Source organism: Xenia sp. Carnegie-2017, unplaced genomic scaffold (genome assembly GCF_021976095.1).
Source record: "Xenia sp. Carnegie-2017 unplaced genomic scaffold, XeniaSp_v1 HiC_scaffold_24, whole genome shotgun sequence".
Taxonomy (NCBI): Eukaryota; Metazoa; Cnidaria; class Anthozoa; order Malacalcyonacea; family Xeniidae; genus Xenia; species Xenia sp. Carnegie-2017.
In genome coordinates, this window is record NW_025813487.1 from 18,074,550 (window position 1) to 18,092,833 (window position 18,284).

The 18,284-nt window shown below is 36.4% G+C and overlaps 3 protein-coding genes across 3 annotated transcripts; all 3 read left to right on the forward strand.

Annotated features, from left to right (window-relative positions):
- Window positions 1–193: 193 nt before the first annotated feature.
- Window positions 194–3,684, forward strand: LOC124450743 (lysophosphatidic acid phosphatase type 6-like). Its single transcript, XM_047001384.1, has 10 exons — window positions 194–649; window positions 935–1,065; window positions 1,138–1,214; window positions 1,320–1,537; window positions 1,619–1,728; window positions 1,812–1,892; window positions 2,319–2,448; window positions 3,120–3,158; window positions 3,230–3,273; window positions 3,350–3,684. The coding sequence occupies exons 1-10, from the start codon at window positions 323–325 to the stop codon at window positions 3,435–3,437; spliced, it is 1,245 nt and encodes a 414-aa protein (XP_046857340.1). The 5' UTR covers window positions 194–322; the 3' UTR covers window positions 3,438–3,684.
- A 98-nt stretch (window positions 3,685–3,782) lies between these two features.
- LOC124450736 (muscle, skeletal receptor tyrosine-protein kinase-like) lies at window positions 3,783–9,910 on the forward strand. Its single transcript, XM_047001375.1, has 10 exons — window positions 3,783–4,082; window positions 5,332–5,356; window positions 5,651–5,987; window positions 6,097–6,217; window positions 6,746–7,066; window positions 7,160–7,356; window positions 7,438–7,746; window positions 7,840–8,019; window positions 8,422–8,608; window positions 8,706–9,910. The coding sequence occupies exons 1-10, from the start codon at window positions 4,034–4,036 to the stop codon at window positions 9,638–9,640; spliced, it is 2,661 nt and encodes an 886-aa protein (XP_046857331.1). The 5' UTR covers window positions 3,783–4,033; the 3' UTR covers window positions 9,641–9,910.
- A 929-nt stretch (window positions 9,911–10,839) lies between these two features.
- On the forward strand, window positions 10,840–18,045 carry LOC124450741 (mothers against decapentaplegic homolog 3-like). The gene is made up of 5 exons (XM_047001381.1): window positions 10,840–11,419; window positions 13,334–13,471; window positions 14,113–14,184; window positions 14,285–14,323; window positions 16,731–18,045. Exons 1-5 carry the CDS (start codon window positions 11,023–11,025, stop codon window positions 17,348–17,350), a joined length of 1,266 nt encoding a protein of 421 aa, XP_046857337.1. The 5' UTR covers window positions 10,840–11,022; the 3' UTR covers window positions 17,351–18,045.
- Window positions 18,046–18,284: the final 239 nt, after the last annotated feature.

The window sequence follows — 18,284 nt, forward strand, 5'->3', positions numbered from 1 at the left end:
CACGGGTTCCATTACTTACTAGGTTTCGATTAAATATAATGCAGAGAAGAGAGAGGAAAATTTCTAAAACAACTCGTTCATTTTGTATAATTTCATTGATTTCTATCTATTTAAAATTTATTTATGATTATCAGGAAGTTCACGTGAACGGAAATAAATAACTTGAAATCCATTTGGCGGTTAAATAGACTCAACATGGCGCGAAATTTTCTAGTTTTTCGTTTTCCGACAAAATTTTTGAGTCCGGGAACCGAACCAATTCAAGAATAAATTGCGCGAGAAAACGTTTGCCAGGAGTTTTAGTAGGAAGTAATTCCAAGTCATGTTAATTCGCTCCTTAAATTACGCTTGTGGTTTGGCTGTGAGTTCATTCATTGCAGTCAACACTCTCAACACTTTTCGTCCTGGAAATACGGTGAGAGGGAAAGACGTCGACAGAAAAGATAAGGATCTTGCATTAAAACAAGTTCAAGTAATATTCCGACATGGCGCAAGGACGCCCATAAAGACAATTTCTGGTTTAGAGGAAAATGTTTGGGATAAACAAGAACTTAGATATGAACTTGAGCATACTAAATTGAAGTATGAAGTGAAGAGCCTGAATAGTCATGAATTGAAGGAAGAAAATTCAACAAAAAATGTATTGAAGGTTAGTTCATCATGCATCATGATGATCCTAGTTGAAGAAGAATTAAGGTGATCAGAGGATCACAAAGGATGCCACAGGATCATGGGCATGAACTGATGTCTCGTTTTTTAAGACACATGTGAATGCTCTAATATGTGTAAAACAAATTGAAACAGTAGAGAACTGCTTTGAACTGTATACATGTTGTTCCAAGTTTTATATTGCGTTGTCCAAATGTTGTAATATATGAGAAGATTTCTAATGAAGGGGACTTCATATACTGAGATATGTTTGTTGTTGATTTAGGGAGGTTGTGAGATGGGCGCATTGACAACTGTAGGGCAACAACAGGCCTATGACCTAGGTCGGAAACTGAAGAAGTATTATATTGATGAACTTAAACTTGTCGATGACAACTTTGATGAGAGGATAATTTAGTAAGTATGATGGTCCATGAAAAACTCTGATATTGTACATATTTAATGCTGAAACCTCATCTTAATTACAAGCCTTCGAACAACCCATGTCCCAAGGGCCATTGAATCATTGCGCTGTGTCGTGACTGGAATGTTCAACCACATAAATGGTGGGATGTGTTCCTTATTAAAGAAGTTTATTTGTAATGTATTAAAAGAATCTGCAACACATTACAGACAATAAACTTGGGTTTATTTCACTTTGTTTTATGTAGAGCCAGTTATCTTTTGGACGTTGCCCATTGTTGAAGAAGTATTTTTTCCAAATTACTCAGCCTGCAAGGCTTTAAAGCAGTTTGTCAAGTACTGTTTCACACTTGCTCATAAATTACCAGGATATCAGGGAGACTTGGAGAAATTCATGAGAGCAGTTGGAAAACCAATGAAAAACATTAATTTCATTCACATTTATGATGACATGAGTTGCAGAAATGTAGGAGATAAAATTAATGAATTCATGTAATAATATGTGTGTAGTATTGTTAAATTATGGTCATTGAATTGAATTTTCAAGGCTCACAACAAAATATATTCAGATGAAGTTAAAAGTTTAATGAAAACTGTGGAAGCTCGTGCATTACAGCTGTACACAAGTGTATATCAGTCTCCTCCAACGTGGACAAAGTACGTTACTAGAAGGATATGTTTCCCTTATTTTGAAATGTCCATGTTAGTTGAGCATAAAATATAGCTTTTTTCTCATTCAGAGGAATGATTCTTCCATTATCTGGTGGTCATATGCTCCAAAATCTTTATAAAAATATTCAGTCAAGTATTGAGAAAACAAGGTAGGTATGTCTATTGTAGTGGCGTAGTAGAGGAAGGTTGCTCAAATTCACATTGCTCTTATATAAACTGTGGAATTGAGGTTTGAAGACTAAGAGAGGGATCTTTTCCAGCTTAACATACAAACATGACAAATGTTTGCGTTCCTTGGGAAAAGGGGTGGTCATAACTAGAGTATTGATAATTTCTGCAGGATTTAGCACCCCACCCCACCCTCTCTCAGCCTCTCAAACAAAATATAAATGCTCACCATCCCTGAAAATGAACTTGAAAGTTCTCAATTACCAATTTGCCATTTTGTAAAGTTGAAATTTGCCGGAAGTACGTCTTTCGTAGCATTAACAAAGGTTAATAATGATGTCCTATGACTGAAAGTTTGGTTAATATTTCAACATTTGAAGTTTTTTGCGCTCGCCCGTGTTTTTCAGCAACCATAGACTGTATTTGTTCTCTGCGCATGATGCAACGTTGATAACTCTGTGCGCTGCGTTGGACATAGAACTCAAAGAATGGCCATCGTTTGCTTCCTATGTTTCCTTGGAACTTTATGAGAACGAGGTAATGAATGACGAAAAAAAAACACACGACAACGTGATGAATTAAAGTGAATGGTTTGAACCATGGAGGATTGTTATGTACATGTTTGTACGTATATAGATGTAGATGGTCCAGGTTAGTAAAGTCCTGAGGACTGTTAGTGTTGATGCAGTCTGAAGTTTCGATAACCTAGCAGTAGTCATCTTCACTCTTCTCTTGACTTAAAAGATGACTACTGCTAAGGTTATCAAAACGCCAACAGTTTTTAGGACTCTGCTACGTCAACTACAACAACAGTCCCTCTCAGGACTCCACTGTCTTGGACATTCCACATCTACAGACATGTAACTTTTATATATCTGGTTGTAAATCTCTCTAATAATCAAGCAACACTTCGTATATAATCCAACAACACTTATCTTTGTGGTAAAAAAATACAAGTATATACAGGTTAATCCAGGTTAGAAGAGTAGAATCCCGAGAAGGACTCTTCATGTTCATGTTGACTGAGGTTTCAACAAACCTAGATGTAGTCATCCTCAGAGTCAAGTAAGGACAATCTCAGTCAACACTAGCACCGATAGTCCTTCTCGATACTTCTCTATCCAGAACAATCTACATTTACCACATGTAACACGATGGTTTGAAATCGTTGAGTGACATTTTAACAGCGTATTTACTTTCTTTCATAGGTCTGTGAACATTTTGTTCGCGTTGTTTTCTCAGGAGATGTAAGTTAAACCACGGCTTTGAAACTACGATAGTTTTTCGTTTTATGTAATTTTTGATGTCTATTTTTAAGGTCAAGAATTTTAAGAAATTTAGTAAAGAGATACCCATTAAAGAGTAAGAGTTCTATGTTTTTCGTTATGTCAGTTATTAACTGTACTTTTGTCAATTTTCGCCTGTTTTATGCATTTAGATTCAAAGCAATAGTTGATCGATTGGCGATCGACGATTACGAGAGAGTTTGTAACACGATGTTTGATATACCAGAACAAAGTCAATGAATTTTAGCTAATTTACATAAATCGCGTTGCAATGTTACAAAATGTACGGCGGTAGACGATTATGAAAAAGTTTGTAGCACTTTGTTTGATATTTCAGAACAAAGTTAAATGAAATTGTAATTTACATAAATTGCGTAGAAATGTTACCTATAATCAAACTTACACTATGTATGTAAAATAAAACGAACGATTATTCAATGAACGATGTCAATTTTTTTGTCAAAATAAATTAAGATTTTTTTGGTAATCCATACGTCTTGATTGCTTATCGTTGAGACGGTTCGCAAAAAAATTGTCCAATATGATTTTCAAGACGATTATCGAAAGAAGTAAAATATTTAATGGAAACATTCTTTCAATTTTTCAATAAAGTTAATAACAACACGCAAGACGTACGCCTCCCGTAGAGAAGTGGCCATTCTACAATTCAACACCTGTATGACAATGCCATACCATTACTTAGCAATGTTTTCGTGTGCGCAACAGAAGTAATTAATAAAGCAACGTCGCTTTCTTTGATGCCTAAAACTAAGTCTAAAGTTCAATGTGTTTAAAACAGTAACCTGGAGTGATTTACTTTCGAATATTGTTTAAGGATGGTGGACAAAATGAGCCTGGTCATATTCCTCATGATAATAATCACAGGTAAGTCACAGGATCTTTGGTTCGTTGACATTTTCATATTTCTCCAACAGATTGATTTCCAACTTCTGTGTTGATTTGTGAGGACTGGAGCAGAATATACGTACACATAGATATATAGATACCATTATTTAACAACAAAGGCCTCTTTTTGTTTCAAGGGCTATATCTTGAGCACATGTCTTTCTTTATTGAATGATGTGACGAGACTTTACAACACAATTGTTTGTTGAATGATCAGAACATCAACACAAATAAATTTAGTTTCACAATGGATAAGAGCTCCAGTCTTACAAATTCGCCTATACTTCACCATACAACAATTATAATTATTATAGCAATCACGGTCATATGGTCTTTAAGTCTCATGTACGACTTGACATACATATGGAAGTTTAAAAAAATGATTAAAGTTGGGGGATTTTATTACATTCGTTTACATTGCTGTCACTGGCCTTATGGGTCAACGCAAATGCCGTAAACCTGATTGAAATCGCTTAAAAAGATACGAACTCTGTTAGAATTTCTTTACCTTACTTTCTATAACAAAAAAACTGCGCGCGAATGTGACATAGAAACAAAAAAGTGCTGAATAAACATGACAATGGTCCTTGACTTTGTGTCATTTGATAGATGCATGATCACACCAACTTACACGTAATGTTTTTTTTAAAACTATAGTCAAATGCTCTTATTTACGGGCGTGTAGATTTACTCTTTTTATCTCAGTATTAGATCTGTTCTTTCGACCTCTTTGTTTTATAATACAAAAGCTGTATAAACGTAAAAGCGTCGTAATCGGATGTTTAGTGTAAACCAATCCGTAATCTTATACCCAAATTCGATCAAATTTCAAGCAAAAACGGAAATTTATTTTGAAAAACAGGATTTCGTAACACTCTAATGAAACATACTCTAAATAAAAAGTTCGTGTTCAACTCAATATTAGAGAAAAAAAGAAACAAGACAATTTTTATTTTAATAGTACTATTTCGAATTTATCCCAAATTCATCATTTCTCAAATATAGCATAGTATCCACGTTTGTGCTTCATTTTTTCCTCATGTTTTACACCAACAATTCAAAGCAATTTAATGAAGCTTTTTTCCATAATGATAATTAAATATTTTACCTTCAAAGTGAAGAGACGTGCAATGGTAGATGGGTAACATTCTAGCATGGCGTTGTTAGTTTTAACAATATCACATTTAGATAGAAAGTGAAAAGTCTTTATCTCTTTATCTTGATTTAGGTGCACAGAACAATCTCGTCCTTACGTAAGTAGCTACAATGTCTGACAAAATTAATGATAAAGAATGAAACTATGCTAATGATGAAGTTTGCTTTTCGTTTACAACATCAAATCGTCGTAATTATCGTTGCTTTCACCACTCAACTCGTTTTACGTAGAGGAGGGGCAGGATAGCACATTTCCATCGATGTTAGTAAATATTTATTTTAAAAACCGCATCAATCTTTCAACAAACAAAAAAAACACCCACACACACAGAACATGCATATTTCGGAGAAAGTGCTTGCAAATTCTTCAACTATATTCTATTCCATTACAGGATATCTTTCTCACCAAATACTGGTATTTGTCAACATTACACGGGAAAATGCAGAACGCTTTTAAACTCAAGTGAGCCACGTTTCATCAACACAACTATCGGTTACAACGGAACGGAAAGTGTTGCAACAGATCTGCTTAAAGCAGTCGAGAAAATATATGAGAAAAAAATGAAATTGGATAAAAAAGAAACAAATGACGTTGTGTGTAAGCCGATCTTAGAAAAAGCAGTTTGTTTCTTTGTCTTCCCTTTGTGTTCATCACGACAACAAAAAATGGATATATGTCGAGAGGATTGTGATTATCTTTATGAATTATGCGGCAAGGATCTTGATCATGTAAGAATGTCATTAATATATAATATTTTATTTTGACAAAGTTTGTGTACGATCGCCTCCACTTCCGCCACAGCGCGCGTTGAATTTCAATTGTTGTGTATCTTTCAAGCTTGTAGGTGTTGGCCAGTTTTTGCTTTTCGGCAAGTTGTCTGGTATTGTTTTTCATTTCGGTGATTGCAAAGATTTAAGGAGCGAGAAAGACACTTCATGTTCGCACTTACCATTCTTAGGTACGTTGTATGTACTTGCAATGTTTTACCAAATATTGTTGAATTATATGAAAGGCTGTTTGATTATTGTTGGTTAAACATATTTATATAAAAGCTTCATGTCTGTAGATCGTCCAGATTAGTAGAGTCATGAGAAGAACTGTTCGTGTTGATGAAGACTGACGTTTCGATAGCCACAGCGGTAGTCATCTTTAACGTTTAGGCTAAGATTGTAGAAACGTCAGCCAATAGCTACAAACACCAACAGTCCTTCTCAGGACTCATCTAACCTGGACGATCTATATCAAAACATGTAACGATACTTCCCGGTTCAAATGATTTGCTTCACGTAAAAAAGTTCTCAAGTAACAGACAAGTACTGTTTACTTGACACCGACCAATATTTGTGCTAAAGAATGGTTTGGGAAACCGTTTTGAACAGCAATTCAGCAACATGCAAAAGGATCATGCAGCACAACATAGATCCCGACATAGCTGTTTTTCTTACTATGGCTGTTGTTGTTGTATGATTTATTTTCACTTACTTAGACGTACCGAAGACAACTAATAAAGATACTAACTCACCTGATATGAAAATGGTAATAGTTCTAGCTGTCCTTCTTCCTCTTACCGCGTTCGTCGTTCTTATTCTTTGTCTGTATCATCGTCGACTATCTAAAAGAGAGAAATTACACTCGTTTGATTATGAAAACGGAAGGAGAGACACTAGTAGAAGCAGAGAAAAAGCGTCAAACGTTGTGTCAATGAAGGAACGCATTCAAGAATGGAAAGTTGCCCCTTCAGAACTCATAGAGCTTATGGATATCTGCAAATCGAGAGGTGTTTTAGAGATACCTGTGGATAAAATAGGTAAAGATACGGTGCACCATGTTGAACATATAGATATAAATGGGATCAGTAGATGATAGTGTATAATAAACGTGCTGTTACCTTTGTTTACAGAGTACCTAAAGGACCTGGGCTCTGGTCAATTTGGGTTGGTATTTCAAGGAAGGGTGAATGAAAATGTGAATGTTGACAGTTGTGAAATCGTTGCCGTTAAAACATTACGAGAAGGATCGTCGCATGAAGCAATTAAAGAATTTTGTCAAGAGGTCAACATAATGTCAACATTTAGTCATCCAAATCTCGTGCAATTGGTAAGGTCAACACTTGTTCAAATACATCATTTTTCCTTTTTGTTTGTAGTTTATCTACGAACATGTGTGAAATCAATTTAGATCGGCGTTTCGCTGTCAGATGAGCCATATTGTATGATATTCGAGTTCGTCGAATACGGAGATCTGGCAAATTTTCTGAGAAAATGCAATGAATCATCAGAAGATGGAAGCTCAGCTTATCCCAAGTTATCCACAACGGACCAGTTGTCTATGGCAGTCCAGATAGCGTCAGGAATGAAGTATATCTCTTCCATAAGCTGTGTCCATAGGGATCTAGCCGCGCGGAATTGCCTCGTTGGCAGAGGACTGGTAGTGAAGATATCGGATTTTGGTCTCTCACGTGACATCTATGCATCGGAGTATTATAAGGTAAATTAGATTATCACATTGTTATTGGTGTGATAATGTTGATAGACTTTCTACATCATTTCGTAATTAATCTCGTATCTTTCTTCTTCCTAGATGGACAAGACAAGGATGCTCCCAGTTCGTTGGTTACCTCCGGAAGCGTTCGTTGACGGAAAGTTCACGACGTATTCCGACATTTATTCATACGGAATTGTGCTGTGGGAGATCTTTACTTTCGCCAAGTTACCGTACGAAGATCATGACAACAAAAGAGCGATGGACTTGATTTTGAAGGTAAAAATATTCATTTCAAATGCTTTTACAGAAAGTGTACGTTTTGTTCGACGCAATGCGGGCTCATGTGCCTCAGAAACATAAAGATATTAATAACAAGTTTTCATCTAATGTGTGTGCATGGAAACGACTGTGGATAGAAGAGAGGAAAGGTCGGATATTAAGTAAGGAACGGGACTAACAAAGGACCATGCATAAGGAATTTTCAATGCTACCAGAAACAAAAAGTGATGACAACATATCTCTATCAGACAATCAAGTAATACCATTTTGCAATTATAGTTCTCGTTGTTTCCAACACGAGTTGGAAAAGACTACACAAAATTTTGTTTAACAGAATCTTTAAATGTTCATCAATGAACGTCGACATTCATAACACGATAGTCACATCATTTTATTCAGGGAAATTTGCTCGAGAAACCGGAGCAATGTCCTCCTGCGATCTACGATATTATGTTGCAATGTTGGCATTACAATCCAGAGTTGAGGATTTTGTTTCCGGATATCATCAACGAACTGTGTTCATTGGATGACTTTGGTCAGCGGTTTCACTCGAACAACACCGAACAAATTCAAGAAAACTTCAAAGGTAAGTACGTCACCACAAATATTTTTATGAAGTTAACTTCTTATCTGCAATGTCAAACATTGAATTATTTTTAAAACTTCAAAAATTTACGTTTTAGCTCGTTCTTTCTCAAACAAGTCAAAATTGAATGCAGACTTCGAGAACAAAGTTTGTGATATAAATGACGAACAGCCAATCAACGAGGAGCGTTCACCATATGAACCAATCACAAAGAAAAAGGGAAACCCTTACACTATACTGAATAAGCCTGGAGCACCCACCGATAATGTATATGATGGTATTGTAACTTTATCTGATGTGGGATGTCAGAAACATCCTGGAACGGAACGGCAGGATCTCGACACCCCAACACTAAAGGATAACTATGATAATGAAGGATCAATACCGACCTGTCGGAACATTAACGGTTACGATACTCCGGAAACCTTCGAAAACCTTACAAAAAGAGAAGATGATGACAACGATGTGTGCAGTTGCATGAAACAAAAGCCAGAACACGAACGCCATTTCCAAGAAGCATACGATGTACCCACAACATCCCATGATTACCCTGATGGACCGGAGAAAACCTATGACATCCCTCCAACATCTCATGATGTACATGATGGGGAAGATACATACGATATTCCTCCTAAACACGATGATCATCAACAAGAAGCTAACGAAGACGCGTACAGTAATATTGGTGTATCATCGAAGCAATCGCCAATCAAAAAGAACGAGACAGAAGATGTTAATCGATCTGATGAAGGAAATGATGTTTCTTGGTCTACGGATGACGTTGATGATATTTATGAGAATTCTGCAATTTTTAAGCCAACGTTCGGAAGCAACTCGGTGCCAGAATCACCCTGTCTTAATCGGACTACGAATGACGACGATGACATATATGAGAATTCTGTGGAGTCCAAGTCAACGATTGAACATTACTCTGTCCCTAAATCATCCTTTCTTGAAGGAGAAATCAACACACACTCGCCTCAAACATCCCCAATTGCCGTATATGAAAACGTACATTTAGATGGTGAATAGTTTGTTTCATCATAAAGATATCTTATTACCAAGCTTGTTATTCTAAAGGAGAAAAGTCTCAGCGCAAGCTGAAGCAGTAAGAAGCTTGACGTCACTGGAAAATCCGTCAAGTTAACGTTTCACTAGATGATTATTTAGCAAATTTTAGTAAAGTTCAATATCAGATGCATATATAGATTAATCTGAATCTGTGATTAGGATGAATGATATGTTTCGCGTGATCAGTTAAACAAGCAAAGAATAAATTATATATATTTGCGAGTAACGAAATGTCGTGTATAAATCATTTTGTCATCAAAACGTTCACTAACATGCATCACGAGAGCATGGATCATTGGGTGCAATAATGAAACGCGGTTTTCTTAACTTGAACGTCTCGTTATTTTGACGTGAAATCAAATATATCTACGATAAGCAAGGCGTTCTATGTGCAAAATTAATTGATGAAAAATGTTCTAAGGTGTTTAAAGAAGAATAACATGATGTAATTAGGATTAAAAAAATCTCACAGCGCTTTTCGTGCATGTGATAATTGTCGAAATAATGATAAAACGATTTTTTACGCAATTTACAACATTGGCGTTGCATTCTTTCAAAACAATCACGAGATATGTTGAATTGTAATATACTGTCTGAAGGCGAGCGCTTTTACTTGTCCTTTTTCAAGAGGTCCTTCTCTCAAACCTCGTTTCCAGCCTGCCATGCCAACTCCAACTAATCAAAATAATAGTTGTCCTCACTCGTCCAAAAATATGTCAATGGAATACAGTGATAGCTTCCAGACAGTCATTATTGGATAACTGTTGTCCAAACACTAAAGACTGTTAAGCTTATTTAGAGAAGAAGGATAATATGTACAGATGACAACTAAGCATTGCGCTTATTAAAACAGCTTTATTGTGTACATGTTATCTTATTATAAAACAAGTGACGCAAATTTTTGGCAAAGATTATTTGACTTGACAGAAATAAGTTTGTCAGAGCCTTGCAAAACATTCCTCGCTTCAAACGACGTCCTTTTACCACACGGTATACGGTGAAATTCGCGATGTTCATCCAACCGGAAACGGTAATTAAATCACAAACGGAAATATACGCATAAATTAGCCAATCGCATTACGAGCTTCTTCTAAGATCAACCGCATCTGACGACGTTTATGTTGTGTTCATGTTGCCGGTAGACCAATGGTTAGCCGCTATTCGGAACACGTGATTTATTCCCAGAAGGTAAAAACAATGCTGGTTTGTCAATCATGTAAGCAAAGTAAAATTCTGTGACTAACTAGGGCCCAGACAGAAAATACGTTTATAAAGAGTACGTTTAAAATCGTGATTTTCGGACGGAGTTGTGTTAGTATTTTGTGTCGTCGCACTTTGACGGAATGACATCATTATTACCGTTTGCACCGCCGATAGTAAAACGACTGCTGGGATGGAAGAAAGGCGAAGAAAACGACGAAGATAAATGGGCAGAGAAAGCCGTAAAGAGTTTGGTTAAAAAGTTGAAGAAAACCGGAGGTTTGGAAGAGCTAGAGCGAGCAATCACGAACCCAGGCTTGCCAACGAAATGCGTGACGATCCCGCGTAGTTTAGATGGCCGCTTACAAGTCTCACATCGGAAAGGACTGCCACATGTTATATATTGTCGATTGTGGAGATGGCCGGACCTACAAAGTCACCACGAACTAAGACCGGTCGATACTTGTGAGTTCGCCTTCAGTCTAAAGAAAGACGAAGTCTGCGTGAATCCATTTCATTATCAACGGGTTGAAACACCAGGTAAATTGCGACATATTTGTAACATTCGTCTTCCACACTTTGTAGTTTCTGACGACTCGTAGATTCCATATCAAATATTTGTGTACGACAACAACTTGATATCATACTGAACTTGCGTTTGCCACTTACTGGCGACAAACAATTAAAGCGTTTCGAATGTACAATAACAACAATCTATAATGTAAATGCAGTTAACATGCGAATGTTTTGTTTGAAATAATTGCTACATCAACAGAGAAGAATGCAGTCGCCGTGTTTTACTTTGTAATGCTTGTTATGATGTTGTTTTATCATGTATGTGGTCGCTAGAATTTCCGATGTTCGCGAGACCTTCTTGCGGGAAATTTCACCGTATTTCATACAATGAGTGTGCGGGAAATCGCAACAATTCAAAGTATACATTATAAATTCTAATGTACAAATTGGAACATGTACGCGTTCGAGTTAGTTGATCAATGAGCCCTGAATCCCATCGAGCGTACGAAAGGCAACGCTGTTGGTGGTCAGAAAGGGGCAAGTACTGTACACAATCAGATGTGTTTTACTTGCTTTCTATAATATATTTATCACAGGATCTTAGGCGAAAGAAAAAAATTACCACAAATTCAGGACGAGTTTGAAACGCTTGTCAGCAGCAAACGTCCTACGCGACTATTGGGGTCTGGACGATCCCACTTTATTCTATTCAAAACAACATTACTGTGAATGTTATTGACCAGAAAATAAGCTGATATTTTCCTGAGTAAAATTATATTTCTAAGTAAATAGAAGCCTTGATGGTGTTAATATATATTTGATAGGTTTAAAAGTTCGATTTTGGAGTTAAGTTTAAGGAATATTTTGTAGAGCAACAAGGATTTTCCCACCCGCACTCTTCACAATATTGAATGATAAATAAATATGGATATTTTTATCTTTTACTAGCGAAAATATGATTGCATGAAGGCAAAAGGTGATCTTCTTATTGCACACGTAGATACAGGAGGTACTTTAGAGTTCAAAAATGTCAAGGATATCCTGAATTATTTTGTGTTCCAAATCTTTTAAAAAAATTATAAGATTTTGTAGCAGCATTTACAATAGCTTGGCAAGTTTTAGTTGAACTATTTGATATTTATTTTTCATCATCTGATTGCACTCCTCAAGCCATCAGTTCCATTTATTTTGCCCCACAGATAGACCTTGAACTCCATGAAAGAAGCATTTCCTATTTCCAACTATACATAATGTGATTTTATTCTCAATGTTAAGCAATAACTTTCCCATCATACATCCGTCCTTCCTATGAAATATGGATCATGTTTGATCCTTGAATAGTCATCCCTAGGGATGTTTAAGAAATGAAGGGAACAGTTGATGTTTGGGAATGAGATGGTACAAAACCAATATAATGAAACCACTATGTCTTAAGTTGGATCATTAAGTTGGCAATTTTTCTTGAAATTCGTGAACCGTTTCCATATTTTCCCAAGAAGTGAACCTTGTACACTCTCAACTATTTATTCAAACTTGGATAAAAACGAAATATTTTAAAGTCAACTTCCTTCTTTATGCACCTCCATGCGAGAAAATATTTTGTACACTTAGAAAATTGTAAAAAAAGTTGTACTTAATATTGAGACGTAGATATGGTAAGTCTGGCGCCCCTTGGTCTCAATTTTCTTTACGAAACCAATTATATCTAGTGCAATTCCGTTTATTTCGACTATTATTCGTAAAACAACCGTGAAGAATTCGAAATAAATTCTTAAATCCCTTAAGGGGCAGGAAATTGGCACATAATGTTTGGAAGATGACGACGCTTCATCGCCAGTCCCTTCCGATTTTTGTAGAGCAACTGATTTTCGTGAGGTGGAACCATCTCACTCGAAATCTTGACGCCTTCCACGAATAATGAATTCATATTTCTTGCAGCATTAGCACCAGTATTGGTACCAATTCATCCAATGGAACATCGACCAACGACTTTACCAAAGCTTGATGAGTACCTTAATCCTGTGAACGCAGAGTTTCCTACGTCAGAGCCACCAATGATTTCACCATACTCCCCAGGTAACATGTTTGACATACGATTGTTGCTGGTGTTGTTGAATTTTGAAAGGTACGAATAATGCACTGCGGGGTACATTTTTATTCTGTTTGGACAATGTGACTTGAAAGTGAAGTGTATATAACTTCAAATTGTCGTTGACACCGGAATCTGTAATTTTTTCGTGTTAAATTTCATTAATACGTCTTTTTATAAATAAATTGTTTGAACCCGGGACGATCGTTACATGTTTGTAGGTATAGGTCGTCCATCGTTAGCACAGTCTGAGAAAGACTGTTGGTATTGATGTTGACCTATTCATGATTAAGCCGAATGACATCGAAACATCATTCAACAAACAACAACAATCCTACCAAGACTGCATGAACCTCGACGGTTTATTTATACTAGATTATTTCATGAGAAATAAGGTCTGATGAAATATTTTATTTCTACAATATCCAATTGATTTTCATCGCAACGCTTATTCAAAGTATACATGTCAACTGTCGGTGGAGGGAACAAAAAAAGTTTCACATGAAGTTGAAATTTTCAATGACTTCATGTAAGACCATCGATCGGCCTTTTGCAAATATAACTGATGTAGAAAAATCCGTGTGTTGTTTGTGAAAAGTTCGACGATCAACCGTTTTATTTTGTTTAGATAATTCATTAATGACGTACATGTCAGATGATGGAATGTCTGAGAACTCAAGTGTTGTAGGAATGCCGCAAGGTATGTATGACGAAACGAGACGATTCCACGTGACTCCGTTGATTTTCTCTTGTTGTTGTTTTTTTTTGTATAACTGACAGTTGGCCCTTATTTTCTTTAGAATCCGGTCAACTCTCGCCTGAACCAGCAATGCCTGTAGGTAGGTCATTTAGAGTTTCATACCTCAGGTTATAAATTGCGTACTGCAGCTGTTGTGTAATTCAATTCGCTGGATATTTTGTATCATCATTCATGACGTATTTAATGTTACATAGTGGTTATTATCCATGACGTCAATCATGTTACATAACGCTTCCCATCTTCCATAACATACACCATCTTTCATAATATACAGCATCTTCCATAACATGCATCATCTTCCATAACGTGCATCATCTTACATAACGTGCATCATTTTTCATGACATATACCATCTTCCATAACATATACCATCTTCCATATAACATACATCATTTTTCATAACATGCATCATCTTCCATAACATGCACCATCTTCCATAACGTGCATCATCTTCCATAACATATACCATCTTCCATAACGTGCATCATCTTACATAACATATACCATCTTCCATAACGTGCATCATCTTCCATAACATATACTATCTTCCATAACGTGCATCATCTTCCATAACATATACCATCTTCCATAACGTGCATCATCTTACATAACATATACCATCTTCCATAACGTGCATCATCTTCCATAACATACCATCTTCATCATCTTCCATAACATATACATCTTCCATAACGTGCATCATCTTCCATAACATATACCATCTTCCATATAACATACATCATTTTTCATAACATGCATCATCTTCCATAACATATACCATCTTCCATATAACATACATCATTTTTCATAACATGCATCATCTTCCATAACGTGCACCATCTTCCATATAACGTGCATCATCTTTCATAACGTGCATCATTATTCATAACATATACCATCTTCCATAATATACATCATCTTTCATAACATATAGCATCTTCCATAACGTGCATCATCTTTCATAACGTGCATCATCTTCCATAACGTCCATCATCTTCCATATAACGTGCATCATCTTTCATAACGTGCATCATTATTCATAACATATACCATCTTCCATACATCATCTTTCATAACATATAGCATCATAACGTGCATCATCTTTCATAACGTGCATCATCTTCCATATAACGTGCATCATCTTTCATAACGTGCATCATTATTCTATACCATCTTCCATAATATACATCATCTTTCATAACATCATCTTCCATAACGTGCATCATCTTTCATAACGTGCATCATCTTACATAACGTCCATCATCTTCCATAACGTCCATCATCTTCCATAACGTCCATCATCTTCCATAACGTCCATCATCTTCCATAACGTCCATCATCTTTCATAACGTGCATCATCTTTCATAACGTCCATCATCTTTCATAACGTGCATCATCTTACATAACGTGCATCATCTTTCATAACGTCCATCATCTTCCATAACGTACATCATCTTCCATAACGTGCATCATCTTCCATAACGTCCATCATCTTTCATAACGTCCATCATCTTATAACGTGCATCATCTTACATAACGTATCATGCATCATCTTTCATAACGTCCATCATCTTCCATAACGTACATCATCTTCCATAACGTGCATCATCTTCCATAACGTGCATCATCTTCCATAACGTGCATCATCTTCCATAACATCATCTCATCATCTTCATAACGTCCATCATCTTTCATAACGTGCATCATCTTCCATAACGTCCATCATCTTTCATAACGTCCATCATCTTCCATAACGTCCATCATCTTCCATAACGTGCATCATCTTTCATAACGTGCATCATCTTTCATAACGTCCATCATCTTCCATAACGTGCATCATCTTACATAACGTGCATCATCTTTCATAACGTCCATCATCTTACATAACGTCCATCATCTTACATAACGTCCATCATCTTCATAACGTCATCATCTTTCATCGTTCCATAACGTCCATCATCTTACATAACGTCCATCATCCATCATCTTACATAACGTGCATCATCTTCATAACGTCCATCATCTTACATAACGTCCATCATCTTACATAACGTCCATCATCTTACATAACGTCCATCATCTTTCATAACGTCCATCATCTTACATAACGTCCATCATCTTACATAACGTCCATCATCTTACATAACGTCCATCATCTTACATAACGTCCATCATCTTACATAACGTCATCATCTTTCATCATTACATAACGTCCATCATCTTTCATAACGTCCATCATCTTACATAACGTCCATCATCTTACATAACGTGCATCATCTTACATAACGTCCATCATCTTACATAACGTCCATCATCATCATCTTCATAACGTCCATCATCATTTCATAACACCATCTTTCATAACGTCCATCATCTTACATAACATAATCTTTCACAACGTGCATCATCTTACATAACATAAACCATCTTTCATAACGTGCATCATCAACGTGGATAATTTATTCATGGTATATTGTGTATTTTAGAAACTCAACCAGTTCAGTACCAAGAACCGCAACATTGGTGTGCAATTTCTTATTACGAAATGAACTACAGGGTAGGAGAACCATTTAATGCTTCTGCATCCAGCGTCACTGTTGATGGATTTACAGATCCTTCAAGTGCGGATCGTTTTTGTCTGGGGATTTTATCAAATATCAATAGAAATCCAGCCGTCGAAACGACAAGGCGTCATATAGGCAAAGGTGTACGCCTGTATTACATCGGTGGAGAAGTGTTCGCCGAATGTCTCAGTGACAGTAGTATCTTTGTTCAAAGCCCAAATTGTAATCGTAGATATGGATGGCATCCGTCTACGGTTTGTAAAATTCCTCCAGGTTGTAATTTGAAGATATTTAACAATCAAGAGTTCGCACAGTTGCTTTCGCTATCTGTAAACCAAGGATTCGAGGCCGTCTACCGACTTACACAAATGTGTATGATACGAATGAGTTTTGTTAAGGGATGGGGAGCCGAGTATCGTAGACAGACTATTACAAGTACGCCCTGTTGGGTTGAGGTACATTTGAACGGTCCACTTCAATGGCTGGACAAGGTCCTTACACAAATGGGAAGTCCAAATGGTATTTGCTCGTCCATGTCTTAAGATGATGTCAGAGTAAACAATGGAAGACAATACGTCGTTGTTGCCGTTTCATTGCATGTTACATATGATGTCAAAGGCTTCGTCTTTTCCCTTGGTAGAATCGAAAGATCGTCATTGTTTTGACTGTATGGCACTTGCGTGACATAAAAGGATACATATGATTGTCTGTGATATGGAAGTCGATAGTTGTGGATACGAAAGACCGCTGTGAACATCAAGTTGATGGCATTAGCTATTCAATTTTAGCTAGTCGACGAAAGTGGTTCGTCTTTCGTTAGAAATTGTCTTGTTATGATGACGATATCAAACATTACCGTGTTTTAGCGACTTTGAAATTTAAAAGAAATCCATGACAAACAAAGTGTTGTATGACAAGTACTTATTCAAAGAATCCAACTTTATACTTTGAAGATAAAAGAAAAAGTGCCATCTGCTGTTTGTTAGTGCAGGATTAATAAAAAAAGCTATTGTAAAAAACAGAGATGCAAAAAGAGTCTCGTATTAGGAAGGATAACGTTGGATACACGAAAAAAAAAACACAAAGAGAAATCCTTAGGAAACATTTGCAATTTCCCTTATATATATAATCAGCAATGTCAACGTTATTTTTCTTAATGAGCTGCTATTCATGTTCTTGCCATGTACATGAGTTGTTTAAAACAAATTATTCAATATTTCATGGGGGCAAACTGAAATCATTTGTGAAATTTTTAATTTGTAGCTAAAACTAGTGCAAAAATCATTAATTTTCGGAATTGTCGCCCTTCATAGCTCTTGTAAAACTAAGTACCAGGAACAATGGCTGTGTCACAATTAACTGCCGCGGAGATTCGTTCATTCACTTCAATTTTGCTCTTATTTACGTTTAGCACTTGTCACCCTTCATAGCCGGTCAAATATAAAGCTCTTAAAACGTTCATCGAGATAACAGTCA